Source organism: Arvicanthis niloticus, chromosome 30 (genome assembly GCF_011762505.2).
Source record: "Arvicanthis niloticus isolate mArvNil1 chromosome 30, mArvNil1.pat.X, whole genome shotgun sequence".
Classification (NCBI taxonomy): Eukaryota; Metazoa; Chordata; class Mammalia; order Rodentia; family Muridae; genus Arvicanthis; species Arvicanthis niloticus.
The window spans coordinates 16,994,858-17,012,434 of NC_133438.1; the positions used below are offsets into that span (position 1 = coordinate 16,994,858).

Here is a 17,577-nt window from a genome sequence, read left to right on the forward strand (position 1 = left end):
TCTGACAGTGAAAATTCTTTTAGGGAATCTTAATTTTATACTATGCTGGCAGACTACAGTGAATTATAACTACTTACTAAGCAATATGCTTTAGTAAGCATATGTAATCTCTCATGCTAATTCTACAAGGTGGGAACAATTGTTATTTTGATTTTACAGGTAAGAAACAGAATACTAAAGGCCATTGTTTAAAGTGATGCGTATAAGATGGGAGCTTTGCAGTTCTTCTTCAGGGCCCATGTCCTTAACCACCTATATAGCCACACAAGCATGAATCTGTTTGTACAATCGTATTAGTCATTTTATATCTCTGAAATTAAAAAAAAACAGAGAAAAACAGGTTAAAGACACAGATTGATTTGGGCTCATGGTTTCAGTGTATGGTCCACTGACTCCCCAGCTGGCGATGAGGTGAGACAGAACACTGTGGTGAGAACAAGTGTCGAAGGAGAAGCGGCTTACCTCTCAGTGGCCAAAAACCAGAGCGAGGTCTAGAGAAAGAAGGCTGGGAAGCATCTGAACCCTTCAAAAGCATACCTCAGTGTCCTACTTCCTCTGGTCAGGCCCACCATCTTTCACAGTTCTTACCACCCTAATAATGCAATCAAATTATTATTCTATCCGTGGATTCATCCATAGATGAAAGTGATACCTCATCATTCAAACACTTCCTAAAGTCCCAGCTCTGGCAACAAGTCCTTCAACACAGGAACCTGCAAAAGTTGTTTTATATCCAAACCACAAGAACTATGTTTTATATACAGTTTATGATCCAGAAATAATGCTATACATACATACAACAGAGGAAATACTAAAAATTAGATTCTATTCTATTCTGTTGAGTAACTTTTTGTGGAACTCTTGACTCTTTGGAACCTGGTGAAATGCCCATGCAGAAAACAAATAGAAATACACACTCACAGGCTCTCACATTCCCAAGAAGTCTACCTTAAAATGAAAGCGCAATCATTTTCCTCCCACCAACATAGTGGTTAAATCTTAACTCTAGTTTTGATGTAGCTACATGAACCATATGTATGGATTCCTCCATTTAATATGATCAACAGGAAATCCCAATATAACTAACTGCAAACTTAGAGAATAATCACTTTGCTATTTTAAACACTAATTGGGCGCTTGTCATAAAGCTCTCTGAGAAAACTTAATTTAGCTAAAATAAACAAAAACCAATTGCTTCCTTTGATACAGACGATTAACACACCATTGCGCCTTTGCCCTCTATAAATATGTCCCTAAGGTCAGCCAGCCAAGCTTCCCTCTGCCAAGCATGGGTGGGACCATCAACGTTTTTCTTTGTTTTCTTTCTCATGCCCACTTGTGCCAACAGACACAGCTGCTAAACTGCAGGCTGTCAAAGAGAAAGCCAGAGAAGCCAATGACACAGCAAAAGCTGTCCTGGTCCAGGTTAAAGATCTGCATCAGAACCTAGATGGCCTGAAGCAAAACTACCATAAACTAGCAGACAGCGTGGCCAAAACTAACGCCGTGGTGAAAGATCCTTCCAAAAACAGTAAGAGCTCTTTTCTCACTGTGACAATGTCATCTATTTCTTCACGTGGTGAAGGTAGCCTGGATGCACTGGGCTAGAACTTGGAACCCTCGAGTTCGTGTGCTCTTCCGTAGGTGTGAGATTGCAGGTCCTACTCTGCCAGCACCGAAGTCTCCCAGCTCTGCCTGGGAGCCTTCTTCATTTAATTTTATCCAATCAAGGGAAGGCTAGAACTCTCAAAGTTTATAGGCTATTTGGTATTTGGAAATCAGAAATTTTTAATCCATCAGTGTAATTGAAAATATGGTTATCTGCAGGTGATTACGGGCTTAAGATTGGAGTTGCATGAAACAGAGAGCTTAAGGGGCGCACTCACTGACAGTCCTATTAGAGCAAGATCCCACTTTAAAGTGAATTAACTCTAGAAGTTTTCCTGTATTTATCATTTAGAGTCCAATTAATATCTCTAGGAAATAAAGCATGTATCTACTTTATAACGATCAACTCTCTTCACATGTCATATATTATATCAAATTCATTGACTTAATTAGAATGTATTGAGAAATCTGAAAGAATTTAGTGTAATGATTTATATTTTTATTTAAAGTTAGTCCACAAACATTGATATTTCTTACAATAGTTTCCTTCATTGTCACATGGTAAGATAGTGTCTTGGCATATGATTTCCATAAAAGGGATGCTTAAGTTTTTTTTTTTTTCTTTTAAGAAACTAGACTATCAGCATTTTTATAAAATATAAAAACATTTATAGACTGTGGTGACAGGAGACCTTATTATGGTGGTCATTCAGGAAGATGCTCATGACAGCTTCCTGGGCAAGAAGGAGAGTAAAGACAAACATTCTGTACTTATGATCTGGAAGGAAGGAAGGAAGGAAGACCCACTCCTTACATCCTTACAATTCTTCAAGGAAGAAAGGGATGAAGAAAATATTATTCTTTATCATGTAGACCCGGAGATAATCCTGTATGTCTTAGCCACCCACCTGAGTTATCCCTTTTCACATGCCACAGCATGTTTGCGAGTCAGTTGAAAATAGATTTAAAAGTAAATTTGCCAGTTTACTATTCTCTTTATCTTATGGTGTAAGATGTCATTTTGTTCCGGTTCAGAATGAGTCTCAACTGATGATGCCATCATCATTATGCTGTTGCTTGTGTAACTATATCCTTCGTAAAAGAAATATCTATCGCTAAATATCAATCAAATATTATCTTTTTATCTTAACAACATTTCCTTCAGTGTAAACAGCCCACTAAAGGGACTTTTTTTCTTTTTCTTAATTAAAATGTTTTTCATGCAATGTTCTTTGATCATGTTTTTGTGTGCTTTCATCTGCAGTACTTATGTAAATTAAAATAGAGTGTAATTGCTAAAAGCATCTATTTTAAAAATGTCACTTTTATGATGCTTCATAATACCTGTAGAAAATATTTTCCTCATGAATTTTCTAATTTCTTTTTGTTTTACTTCCATATGAAATTACCTGCAGAAATCAGTATGTATACTTTCATCTGTATGCTGTTTAGTAACTTCTATACTCTTCTGCCTATTGCAAAAAAGCTTCAGTTTTGCATGTGACCATATATTGCAACTGCTTTAAGCACTGCATAACTTCTCTTTACACAATCGCCAATTAATATACATAAAAAGTATCTTTTGCCAGTGCGACTAATATGTGGGTGTGTTCAGTATAAAATATTTTAATAGTACTATGGAAACCTAGTGAAATATTTGAATCTTAGCCACATAAAAGTATAAAACTGACTTTTTCAGCAGATTGAGATAAATTACCATGTCTCTGATAGTACACGTTCAGCCAAGGGGGACAAATAACTTCCCTGCACATGAGTTAAAGTAGCTAAAATAGATTATGTTGTCAACACCCCCAAATCTTACTTTCCTCCCCCAATCTAAGCTAATCTTTCTCATAATTAAATTGGTTCTAAACAACTCTTCTTGAAATAAAATTGGCCCTAAATAAACGAGTAACTCTTTTAACTATAAAAAATATTGTCTCTTAAACATATCATAATTTGAGCTGAACTTCACAACACTATAAGTAACTAGGGAGAATGATAATAAAGTCAAACAAGTCAAAATCTAACAAACATAATTGAGGCTGGCCTTTGTGGAAAACATTATAAAAGATTACGTTACTATAGGAGTCCTGAAGAACAGTCTTAAGCCATTACACAGAATGTAAGAAAAATAAAGGTGACATAAAATTAAGCTAAGCAACTAACAAGTTAAAATTCAGAAAACAGTAGAACAGATATGTGGAGGGTTAGTCAAGAAAAACGAAAGCACAACCAGGCAGTCCCTAAAGGCGACAGAACTATATAAAGGAGAAAACATAGCAGAGAAGAGAGTACTTAGGAAAAGTCCATGCTAGTACATTCTAGAGCACACAACATACAGATGATAAAATTCCAGAAGAAACCTCCATTTATCAAACTCTAACTAGAGATGCTATGTTGAAGTCTACTCAGCCAGACAATTAGGGAGCAAAAGGAGAACGTTTTTTAAATACATGAAGCCTCAAACCCAGCATCACAGATGACTTGGGTCTGAGAGCTGCAGAAAGATGATTTCCACAGAACTTAAACAGCTTTGGAAAGTAGAGGCAAAGGGCAGAGGGAAACCTCCATTTGTTTCCATTTTGAAGCAACTGAAAAGGCTTCCAGGAGATTTAGGAGAAATGAGTCAAATATTTACCTTAGCCTTAGTAATCTTGGCTTAACCCCTCTTTTTCTTTGTTATGAGTCTAGCTGTAAAACTCCATTAATTCTAGAATAATTTGTGGAATAACAGCACTAGAGGATTAGAAGAAAGAGAACACGGGACAAGTACAGAAACCAACAGGCAGCAATGATGCTCCCTATACAACTAGAGCCTTGAGAATGTTAGCAGTAGCTATACATTCTTTTAAATTCCACTAACAGTACAATCCACATTAACCAGCGTAATTCCAAACTACTTATCTCAAAGTACAGTTTAAAGATGCTGATATTTAGGACTGTCAATCCAACATTGGGCCCCAGGTTCTGGCCCTAGCTCAGATAAAACCAAAATGAAACAGAATAATAGCTCATGTTCAAGTGAACATATAGAATTCAAGCCTAAAGATTAGTTCTCAGCATCCCAACATCAGGCAAGCAACAGATTCATCATAGTCTAACAAAAAAGGTAGCTTTGGACTTTGTAGAATTTTTTTTAGGGTCACAATTATAGAAAGCTAAACAATACAAACACTGATGTCATGGTTTGGATAAGATGGCCAGCATCCCAAAAATTGAATAATTGGCTTCCCACCCCTTATACGCCCCTCCTCGGCATCTTTCACAGCCATGTGAGCAGACTAGAGATCTTTGGATCAGATAATCTTTAACCATTTTTAAGTCAAAGCTTTTAAAACTGCAAATATTTAACCTTCTTGTAACCTACAAAAAGAGCAGTTTAATATGAACACAACCAATACACAGTGCAGAATAATGAAGACAAAATTGAACTGAAATTTGAAAGGTTTAATTAAAGTATAACACTTTAGATTCAGTCTTCAACATGATAATGCTCTTAAAGCCATGTCCTCATAGCTTCCCTCACAAATGTGTGAAAAGAAAGACAAAAAGAAAAAAGAAAAGAATACAATTTTCACAAATGTGTTCAAGGAAAAACAAAAAGAAAAAAGAAAAGAATACAATTTTTGCAAACATGTGCAAGGAAAAACAAAAAGAGAAGAAAAGAATTTTTGCACAAGAACCTTAATTTTAATGGGGTTTGTGTGTGGACAGATGAGGTGATACTTTAACGACACCCCATTTTCATTTTTCTGTGACTAAAGCACTATCCCATAAAGGGCGGCTTTGGGTTGAAAAAGTCAGCTCTAATTAAGCTTTTCGTATCTTCTGTCCTTAATGTCTTTAATGCCAAATTTCATCTTAATCACAAAGCCAAAGACTTTCTCTAACATCTCTGGCCTGCTCTAATCTTAATTAAACTATTCACAGTTGACCTCATAGCATCAGTGTCTCTCAGCCATCGATCACAGCCTGGCTTTTGTCACACGGGCAAAATGAAATTAATTAATAATGTTTCCTGCTTCTGTCTTCCATGTCTGTGGTGGTGGTGGTTGGTTGGAGTGGGAGTTGATGCATGCACACCCACACCCCCACACACAGATGCTAATTTTGCTCTATGCAGTTGCAGATGCAGGTGCTACTGTGAGAAATCTAGAACAGGAAGCTGATCGGCTAATAGACAAATTCAAACCCATCAAGGAACTTGAAGACAACCTAAAGAAAAACATTTCCGAAATAAAGGAGCTGATCAACCAAGCCCGGAAACAAGCTAATTCTGTAAGAGCTTCTTTTCAGAATTAAGAACTACTAACAAGTGTTACTGTTGTTCCCAGAGAGAGTCTCCCGCGACTGGCCTGATGAATGAGTCATCTATTACCTTTTAAATTTAAGGCTATTTCCAGTAGGTAGGAAGGAAGAAGTAGCACTCCCCCCCCCGCCCCCTCCATAGGTTTCAAAACCATTTCATGAAAATGATAAACCATACTTACTGTTTGAGAATTAGGAAGTCCGGTATACTTTGTTGATTCTTTAATATACCAACGCAATCAACAAAATACAACACTTATTTTTGCACACTGAATGGCGTATGAGTGGCTTATTCACGAAAGACCCAAAAAGTCCAATGAGTGGGGTTGCAACCTGAGTTCGCAAGCAAGCATAGGAGAAATAAAACCATTACTTTAATTAAGTATTATACAGTTTTTGCTTGTTTTTATAAACACACACACATACAACAACAACAACTTATTTTTATTGCAGGATTTGTTTTTTGTATTTATGGAGAAAAAATATGAAATACCTCACTTGAAATTTTGCTTTATATTTATTCAGTTAGAAAATTATTCAATAAACAGAACTCGGTTACATGCTGAGGTAGTGGGTTGTTTACATTTTTATGCTATTATTTCTTTTGTTTGTGTCACCATGTATGTGTATGGATCTCAGGACAGCATATAGGCATCTGTTCTCTCCTGTAGGTCCTATAGATTAAGCTCTATCAGACTGGAGGCAATGATTCTTACTCACTGGCCCTCAACTGGAATATTTAAATGCCACTGTAAAACTTTAGATATGCAAAGTTAAACCATGATGACTATAGAAATGATAGATTTTAATAAGATACTTTTCAGTATTATCCATATTAACTTAAAATTTCATAAAGCATTTCATTAGAAAAAGTTAGCAGCTAGGATGATCAGAAAGAAGTTTTCATTAATTCATCAGTTTTTATTTTTAGTAGTGGCCAAGAATATGCCTGAATGGTATCATATATTTGTTCTTCCTTATGTGTATCTAAGACATCTAAACAAGGCCTTGGCAATCAAGTTCCAGGAGAACATTGAAAAGGATCTTATATTTATTAAAGAAAATCTCAGGGGAAAATAACAGATTAGAAAAGACAGTATAATACAAGATAAAAGGAAGCAGTAATGGTCTCAGAGAAGATGCCTATTCAATTATAATATGAAAATGGTCTGGTATGATTGACAGGTAATCATTGTGTGCTTTCTGCACAAAGTAAAATAAAGCCCAATGTTACAAACTTACTCAGAGACATGCACAATGAAAAGCTGTATCTCCTGTGCTCGATGCTGTTTCCTGTGGAGTATGCAAAGGTGAACTAGGCAGGAGGTGTATGTACTCAGAAGGTTGATAACAGAGTAAATGAAAATCGGGCTTAATATTAGTTTTCTATCTCCTCACTGCAAAAGAGCAGCTCAAGGAATGGCGGGTTCATTCGTCTCATGCTCCCCAGGGGTGTAGCTAATCGTGGCAGAGAAAATATGGCAGCAGGAGAGGAAGCAGTTAGTCATATTTCGTCTGTAAGGTCAAGAATCAGAGTGTGTTCAACACTGGTGCTCAACTTGCCTTCTCCTTTTGGTTCAGTTCAGAATCCCAGCCCATGGAATGGTACCCCTGCCCATGCTTAGGATGGGTTTTCTTCACTTAACCTAATCTAGACGACAAGCTGCACATGTTCCCTTCAGTGATTATGGATCTTTTCAAGTTGAAAAGCAGTGTCAGTCAACATAACGCTGCTCTTTGAGCACTTGACGCCCAAATATATCACTTTTCTGACCACTGCACCTATCAGAACCTTGGCCTTCTCAGTGGCAAAGGGCATTCAGCCCAAACTCAAGTGTCTCCACAGTCTTTGGCAGTTTCAGCTCTATTGTAAGGCTTTTTTTTGGAACACAAGACCATCTCTGAACTGGGAGCCCCAACCAAAATGAGTAAAAATGCATATTTCTAAGAAATATTGACACAGAATAAGCCTTTCCATCCCAAGGGGGAAGAATGGAAGGATAAATGGGCAGAAACATAGCAGGGCAAAATAAACGCTGAAGCTCCCTGTCCAGCATCTGGCATTCATGATGGATTGTCCTGGGCTGTAAAAGGTGTGGATAATATCCATCCTCCCCCACACATCTGCCCCACCACAGTATACACAGCTTTTCTCGTTGGCTCTGCCCTGTTCCAGTAGTTTCCCTTGTTGGATACCTCATGAGTCTGGCATGTAAAAACAACCTGAGGTCTCTACTGCAACTTAGGTTTTACCTTTACCAACCCAGGCAGTATAGCCACTTAGAACATCCTTGCCAAACTCCAGCAGTGCCATACATTGCCTGGCCTCAGCAGCTCTCTGGAGACATGGTTCAATATGTATCCTGTCAATCAAAATTAGGTTGTCAGGTTTGGCAACAAACACCTTTATCTACTGACCTATCTTGCCAGCCCAGTTAAGACATTTCCTAGTCAACGAACTACACGCATTTCTTTTAAAGTGGTTATTTTCGCTTGTTGATTGTATAATTTAGTAACTTATACTGTCTTTAAATGAATGGCCTAATTACCAGCTGAAGATTCAGTATCCAGAACTTTGGGGTATCCAGCAAAATTTTGCTGTGTTTACGGTGTTTAGCAGGTGGATAATGTTGTGCCAGGAGCACCTTAGAAACAGCAACATCTTAGTGGTAACTTCATAAGCCTCACCCTGAAGTTACAAGAGAATATTGTAATTGGTAGAACCAAACATCCCAACAGGATATTTGTGTTTCAGAAATTTCACGCCTCTTGCAAGAGGGATACCTCTGAGACGTTTCTTTCCAAGAATTGTGTAAATGCTCTGTTTTGATTTAGCCATTTTAAGTTGTTCATATGCAGTCAAATGCTCTACCATTGCCTATACACCCACTGGAAGTCAGAACATATGGTACTTAGAATAAATGTGTAGTTATGATCTAGTCGTAAACAGTTGGGCTGCCTGAGTATTTCAGGTATTTGGGGTATATTAGAAAAACAAAACACATCACGTTTAAAGAGATTTTATACGAATGGGTGAGGGCTGACCAGCAGGTGACTCCGCAGGATTGTCCTGGCATATTAGGTATAATACTGTCCTTTTCTTCAGAGAATAAGACATTATGGATATGGAAAGTGTATGACAGAATACCTTAGTTATAAATCTTAGTAAAATGAAATGGTATTTAAATGGTCACACTCATGGACTGGGCTCCCAACCCAAGCTTTATCAGTTTACTTGGGTGCTATCTTCCCATTAGACACCCCGTCTTCTGGTGTACCGATTGTGTGATCTGTTATTTCTACGTCAGCTTTGGAGACAAGGTCTGAACCTCACCTTATGACCCTATATCTCTTCCTTGTGTACTCATTCCTTCCTCACACCATAGCCAAGCAGGATTATTTAATTGGGTTCTTTAAAGAAACATGACTTGTTTATGATTCAACCAATGATACTGTGGCCATTAGAGCTAAGCCTATAAAGCATTTATGAGTGAAGATAAAACAAACTACACACAGTTACCTTTCATTGTGAACCAAGACCCTTTGTGATTCTGAATACAGTTTCCTGCCAGGGACTGCTGTATCTACTATTTAATTCTATTCATGAATTACAGTCAGATCTTTTATTTCATGTTTTCTTTGATCCTCTTATATCAATGGCACGTATGACATGCTTCAGATACGAAATTTGCTCAGTGCCATGGTCTTTTTTTTTTTTTTTTTTTTTTTCCAGGAAGCTTTTGGTTCATACACTGCAAATTCCTAAAAATTCACTGAATAGTATGCCTTTGAACATTAAAAATTATCTGACAACTGCATTTTTGTCTAACTACTTGCTATTACAGGGTCTTCCTTTTCTGTTGCTTTATCCATTTAATCTCTGACTCTTGGATAATTCTTTATATAGCCGCTATTCTGCTGTCCAACATTTACCCACACAGCTTCATCATAGTACTAGCACCCAGGAAAATCTGTACTTTCCCTGGCATAGGGATTCTGTGATTCATTCTGCTTTGACTGCTCTCAGCACTCCATATAACAGGGAAAGTCTATCATAGGAGGGACAACCAGTAGGAAGAACACAAAGCAAATATCTGAGATCTAAGGTGACACCTAGGCTTGCACCATCTATTGCCTAGTTAGACCAAGCCTTTGCAAGGGACAAAGACACCAAACAATCTAAATTGACTTTCTAGATAACTACAAGTCCAGATCACCACACAAAGCCTGCTTCTTTATAGAACATTCCTCTGTATAAAGACATTTGCTTAGTGACCACATAAAGAAACAGTTGTCAAGCACAGGCATCTGTAGAGTCTATAGGAGAATCAGCAGACTTGTTCTTTCCCCGGAAGTCCCCAAATGTGAATCTGTCTGTCTGTCAGGGCCAGACAACTCTCCTTGATTTCCATTTCTGAACATAAAACATTTTGCATCTAAAATTTCCTCCAGCTAGTTTTCCTCTTCCATAGAAAAGATCCACAATGCTCTCTCTAACCTCATACCCAAAGTGAAACAACTCATGGAGATACCTGCTATATACACCATATTACAGAGAGTTATCTGGTAGCCTATTCGATCTTAGAGTCTGCACAAGTTTTCCATTGGGATAACAATAATATTAGTTGGTTTTTCTTAAACTTGAAAGCTACATGAATAGCAAAAGGTGAAAGAAGCCATGAAAATTGGGAGATTGCAACCAGGTAAGGCCAGTAGGTATCCTAAGACTAGACACTTGAGCAAGTACCAAAATGGTTTTCCATCTTCTCATCCCTTCTCCCTTTCCGAGCACTGTCAACCAGCGGAGCGGCAATCACTGATGGTGATTTTGCACCTGACCCAAAAGAAATTAAATCCAATAATCAAATAGTGCTATTTGTGACTAAATGAAGCCTCCTTTCATGGAAGTAAAAATTAGCTTGAACAGTGCCCTTCTATTCACATAAGAATTCCCTTCTTAGCAATTTATAGTAATTTTTGAAGTACTATTCAAAAGGGAAGGGAGCTGTTACATGTATTAGTAGTAATAGACATTTGGAAATTATTTCCATCTCATTTCCTGGCAACCTAATAGGAAGGGTAATTTATTCTGAAATATATATTCAGAGAGGGATGATTAATATTCGTATTGTTAGAAGATCTAGAACAAACTCTGCCTGTCCCCCTTTACCTGTAAATGTGTGGGTGGGCTGGCAGTACCCTCTTGAAAACTAAACAAAAACGAGATTTCTCTGAAAATAATACCCAAATCACTGAAAATTGAATTAAAACTTTTTTCACCAACTAACTTCAGTAAAGACCATTTCTGTTTGGTTTTTTTTTTTTTTTTTTTTTTGTGTGTGTGTGTAAAATCCTATTTGGAAAGTTTTTCTTCAAAGAATGGTATGAGGGTTTGTTAGCTGCATGGTTCAAAAACAATGGCAAGCTAATTAGCCAGAGGAAGAATTACAAGAGCATCATTGGCAAAATGCCAGTAGAGAACTCGTCCTCTGTGCCCTCCTCAGTCAACACAATGGCATCTACATATAGGTATCTAACGATACTGCTTGGTGACTGAAAAAATTTGTTCAAAGAAAAGAATGAGGATGACTGCTGGGATATACTTCAAACCTACAGAGAGATTTAGTCATAGAGATTCACATGGTTGTGTATCTTGTTTTCCTTGAAGATCAAAGTATCTGTGTCTTCGGGAGGTGACTGTATTCGAACATACAAGCCAGAAATCAAGAAAGGAAGTTACAATAACATCGTTGTCCATGTCAAGACCACTGTTAGCGACAACCTCCTTTTTTACCTTGGAAGTGCCAAATTTGTAAGTCTAATACTTAACTTTTTAGAAGCTACTGTGTATGTGAGGAGGTCAGAGGTAAATCAACGCGGAAACTCTATAGGATGTAGTAACACAACCCCAAAAGTGCCTAAAGTAGCTTTGCATGACCTAAATCTCCTAACCTTAGCTGTAGAATGTTTGCAGTTCTACTTAAGTTATAAATATAAAGAGGTAATAATTCTTTCCTGTGTCCAGGCATATCTCTCGTTATCTGTGAGTGTGCTGATATTTGTTTTTGCATTATACTTTGGTCAGAGTTAGCCGTTTAAGAAGAAAATCTAACAAGAATAAAATTCTTTTTTCTGTTCTCAAATTCAATAATAATAGGCTTCCGTGTTAATGAAGTGAAAATAACAAAGTGTGCATGAGTTCTAACAAAGGCAAACTCCTGCAATTTGTTGAATTTATGACTCAAACAGAAATTACACAAGTTCTATCTGCAAACTCTCACACACTAGAATTAACTTGATTTGTTGTGTATGGGAGATTTTCAAAGTGAATAAAGTGTTAAACAGACGGGCTTTGGCATAAGTTAGCATTAGCTACTCATGTGAGGAGGCCTGTCTTACTTGTGTTAAAAATTACCACAGATTCCCATGATATAAGATGTATATCTTGGGTATAACTATGAAGACTTCTCAACCCAATTATTTTATATGTCATTGAAAAATTCTCCCCAAAGCTCCACTTTCAGAGTGCTTTGTCCTGAAGCTTTTTTTGTTGTTGTTTTTTTTTTTTTTTCTGTTTCTTTGAACCAGATTGACTTTCTTGCTATAGAAATGCGTAAAGGCAAAGTCAGCTTCCTCTGGGATGTTGGCTCTGGAGTTGGCCGAGTGGAGTATCCAGACTTGACCATCGATGATTCATATTGGTACCGTATTGAAGCATCCAGGTAACTTCTCAGCAAAGAATAAGATAACTGGCTGGAATGGTTTTGAAGTCAATTCCTGGTTCATGAGAAGAAAAATGTACTGCCATTTCAACAATGTAGCTGCATATGAGTGTTCATGTATGTGGAGGCTATATGCTTTGTGTACAAATGTGTGAAAAGGTACATTTGTTGTGCCTGTTAGGAAAGGACATGCATTCAAGGTATAAAGCCAGAGATGCTTTACCAATCCTAATTTCTTAATCTTATATTTTTGATTGTGAACCTAGGTGTTAATGGCTAAGTCATCTCTTCTGCCCCTGACTTCTTAATCTGTTTTCTGATAAGAGCTGGCATGGGGTGAGAAAAGTTGTCTCCCACATCTTCACCTAAAGAGACAAGAGAAAAAAAATGTATTATTATTCGTATTAAACAGACATGAGGGCATTAAAAATAGCATCATTATCTTTATATAATTCATTCTCTTCTAGTGTACACAGCACCTATAATCCCAGACCTATTCTATCCCAAGATACTGGGTCCCATATCTAACACATAAGATCCACCCATATGTTTTTAAATGGAAAAGTATGGAGCTGAATCAGCCCTGCTCTCTCCAAAACTCTAATTCAGTTTTCAACATCTACAAACATGTAGGCTACATATGGGACCATATTAATCCTATCACTTCTCCTTAACGTATCTTCTCACATAGTACAGTTCTATCTGAAGAGATTCACCCTATTCAAGAAACCTCACTGATAAATTGATTCTCTTATTCCAGACTTCACTTAGCGCTGCCTCCTCAAAGATAGAGTTTACCGAAATGAGACAGCAAAGAGAAGGCTATGATTAGGAAGGTTTGTTATGACTGCTTGTCTCTGAAGAGACCAGATTTTCATATTTAACAACTTATGGAAATCAATCATTTAAAAAAAGAAAATGAAATGAAATGATAACAGCTTTCAGGGTTATTTTTTTTTCCCTGTAACTGAATTTAAATGAGTACGTCTACAAATTTGTATATACAACTCTGCAGACGAGCAACTGTACTCTATCTATTAAGGTGACATGACAAACAATGAGGTCTGCAATGCTGGGAAGACTGCTCCAACAAATTAAGATCCATTAGAAGGAATTTTAGGCAGAATTATGCAGCTTGTGCTGCCGAAGGGTGGCTCATTTGGACTATACATGCCGAATTAAATTTGACAAAATAATAAATGAAGTCATAAGATTTGTTTACGTTTCACGTCATATAAAACAGTAAATTATTATGTAAAACATGAGGAAAATACTTTCCCTTTGATGTACAATTGTTCCATCAGCTAACTGTGACTGTCCTTTTATATCAACAGCCATGAGCAGAATCGGGTTCTGTTGTTCTTTTCCTATTCCAATGTTATGGTAAATACTTGCCAAATGTCAGCTCTTTGTGTGGGCTTGAGAAGCACTGACGTCAGATTGCTTGGCCCTAAACACAGTTCACTGGAGTTACCTGAGATGACTATCTCTATGTCTTTGAGACCTGACGGTGATTGAATGTGATGCATATTTCATTTTCTGTATTTTCTTCCCTTCCACTTCAACATACATGTTTACCTGAAGAACGGGGAGAAATGGATCTATTTCTGTGAGAGCTTTGGATGGGCCCAAAGCCAGTATCATGCCCAGCACCTACCATTCTGTGTCTCCTCCCGGGTATACCATCCTAGATGTGGACGCAAGCGCAGTGCTGTTTGTTGGCGGCCTGACTGGAAAAATAAAGGTAGTGAGCTCTCCCCCCGCCCCTCTCTCCTCTTTATAGACAACTAAGAGGTGTGGAGAATGCTGCAAACACCTATCCATGTTTCCTTAACGTGTGCTTATGAATCCATCAATTTAAAGAACGTTCTTCTTTGGTGGTTTGTTTCTCTTTTCTCTGAGTTATTTTTGAAACACGGTCTTACTGTGTCAAGGCCTGCTTGGGACATGTAGTCCTCCTGTCTCAGCCTCTCAGCTGTTATAATGACAGGCATGTGTCATGACAGCCAGTAGAACCTCCATCTTTGAGTCGTGAACATCCCAATCTGGAGGCACCATATTTCTAAGCTTTCAATAGTAATTTATTTTTTAACTGTGACATGCTTTTTTTTTTTTTTTTTTTTTTTTGGCATACTTTTTTTCTTCAGACACTTCAAAAGCAAAGTGTTTATGCATCATTTTTGTAATTTATGATTTGTAAAAGTGAAGTACTATAAAGTTCATACGTGTAATTAAAAGACTTACGAGTCTTCAGGAAATATCGTAGGGGCCATACATTTTCAAATCATGATCTGCTTTAAAAAGTTTTTGAGTTGCTCTTCTCTTCTTCCTTCTGGAGCGTTACACTTAATATTCATAACTGCTTCGTGCCGGGTCCTGGTGCATTTCAAGTTGCAAAGTGCTTGCATTTGAGAGACGCTTATGTTGATTAGATGGAATTATGTGTTGAGAAACGACACATGGGTGAGATGCAGGAACACAACCAGACATAATGGGTAATCCTGGACTTGTCACAATCACCCTGAGCTGAGATCAGTCAGAAAATGTGAAAAGCCAGGGTGACCCCACATTTGTGAGAACTCCGCTTCCTCAGAATGTGAAGCTAATTTGTTTGCTTTGTACAAAAGATTTGACTCTGAAGTACGGGAGTTGATTCCACAGTTGCACAGTAAAACAGTCCTCTTCCACAGAACTGCATATACAGTACACAGTAATATGTAGTCATATTGGCAGCTTTCTCTGCTCTCCTAAAGAAAACTTAGGGCAACAAATAGTAATACTAGGCCATGAATTTTGAATTCATACCTGGATTAGATTTGTACCTTTCTACTACTTATAAAATATGTCCTTAAGAAAGACACTTAACCCCTTGTGTTCAGTGTTCTATATTACAAAAAAGCAGTAAGAACCTCTCTTTCAGGTTAAAAGAAACAATGAGAAACTTTCATAATATTTTAGAATCCTCATTATGTGCTAAATTGCATTCTAAGTAATTTACATGATTTATTTAATATTCAGTGCATAACAAAGTATTTTAATGTATTTCAGCTACTCAATTTGTAAGCACTAAACAAATTTTTCACTGTTCTAGAAACTAAGTGGTCCAGAATCAAAGTTGGTAATGAGAGGCTGGTAGGTAATGAAATCCCTTTCTACATGGAAGGCTCTGTCTTGTTCTGTGCTCCCATGTGAGAAGAGGTACAAGAATGTCCTTGCATCTTTTCTGCAAGGGCACTAATCCCATTCATGGAGGCTCCACCCTCCTAAACTCCCACATAGTCCTGGCTGTCCTGGAACTCACTGTATAGATTAGGCTGGCCTAAATCTCACAGAGGCCCACCTGTCTGCCTCCCAAGTCTTGGGATTACAGGTATGTGCCACCACACCTGGCTTTTGAGGGGTAAGATTTTCAATATAAGAATTTGGGGAGGGTGTACATATTTAAGCCATAGGAGGGTAGATTTTAAAAATCCCCCTACTTTTTAATTAAGGAAACTGAAGATGGAAGAATTTGAATGTTTGACCATTTTGCATAGCCATTAGTGGGAGAGATTGGACTTGAACGTAGGAAAGGAGGTCGCTGGTCTTAATAGCCTTACACTGTCTCACAGTGAGGAGAGCATGAGTTTAAAATATATGAGAAATTCCTAGATTGTGTTTTTTATACCTTAAATAATTTTAGAAAAATTCTGTGTATGTGTATTTGTATGGTTTAATGTTTAAATGTGCATGGGGTGATGTATGTCAACCAAAGGTGGTTGTTGGGTACCTTCCAGTATGGCTCTCCTCTACCTCTTTCCAAACTCTGGTGTGGGAGTGTGCTGTCCACACCAGTGTCTGAGCTACAGTATGCTGCCATGCCTGAGTTTTGTGTTTTGTGTAGATCCAAACTCAGGTCCTCATGTTGTACAGTTGGAACATTACTAGCTGAACTACATCTGCAGACCCAAACTCAAATATTTATCATCATCATCATCATCATCATCATCATCATCATCATCATGCAGGTGTCACTAGTACAAAGCAGTTCTAAAATGGTCTAAGGATAAAGAGAGCACAAAAGCAAAGGAAATCTGTAGAAACCCTTAAGAAATTGCTTGGACCAAGAGTTCCCAGGCTCCTGATACACAAATGATAAACCAAAACCTACAGATATGCACTTAACAAACTTACTGCTTAAAATTCAAATGAGCAGGAAGATTTCTCAAGCGTGGCATCATCTCAGCATACAAGGAGATTTGGAAAACCAAGTAAAAGCCACAGCAAAAAGGTCCATCTCTAGTCAACCAAGAGACTCCAGCTATTGACAGCATTCCAGAGACGGGTCTCACTACTGACCGTGGCCTCTGACCCCAGCTCATCTTCATGGCCACAGTACTGGAGAGAGATGCATATTGTTATATTAGGACTAAAGCTGTAACCAGAATATTTTACCTTCTCGTGACCATCTCATTTATTTTCTGAAACATCTCAATCTACACTTTTTTTTTCTCAAATAATTCAGGTAGACTTACATGTCCATTACTCTTCTGGTTGCTGTGACCAAATACATGACCAGAGAAAATTAAGATAGGAAGGGTTTATTATGGCTCCTGGTCTGAGAGTACACCCATCATTGAGAAGAGAGGAAGGCATGGAAGCAGGAATGGGAGATGGTTTCTCACACTGTCGGCAAACAGAGAATGGGGGATTCTGGGGCTCAATTTGCTTTTGCCATTATATTTAATCTGGGAATACACTTGTCTTAGTTTGCTTTCTGATGCTGTGACAAAGACCATAACAAAAAGTAACTTGAGGGAGAAGGAAGTCTTTCTAGCTTTCATATCCTGATCATAGTCTATCACTGAGGAAAGAAGCAGTCTTAGTTAGGGTTTCTGTTGCTAGAACAAGACACCATGACCATAAAGCAAGTTGGGGAAGAAAAGGTTCATTTGGC

General features: G+C 37.8%; 1 protein-coding gene across 2 annotated transcripts in view; it reads left to right on the top strand.

Annotated features, from left to right (window-relative positions):
- Positions 1 to 17,577, top strand: part of Lama2 (laminin subunit alpha 2) — a 572,138-nt gene that overhangs the window by 497,347 nt on the left and 57,214 nt on the right. For both annotated transcript variants that reach the window (XM_076927972.1, XM_076927973.1), the window contains exons 43-47: positions 1,349 to 1,531; positions 5,735 to 5,889; positions 11,588 to 11,731; positions 12,508 to 12,641; positions 14,226 to 14,385. In XM_076927972.1, the coding sequence (XP_076784087.1) occupies positions 1,349 to 1,531; positions 5,735 to 5,889; positions 11,588 to 11,731; positions 12,508 to 12,641; positions 14,226 to 14,385 (776 nt within the window). The remainder of the gene's footprint in view (positions 1 to 1,348; positions 1,532 to 5,734; positions 5,890 to 11,587; positions 11,732 to 12,507; positions 12,642 to 14,225; positions 14,386 to 17,577) is intronic.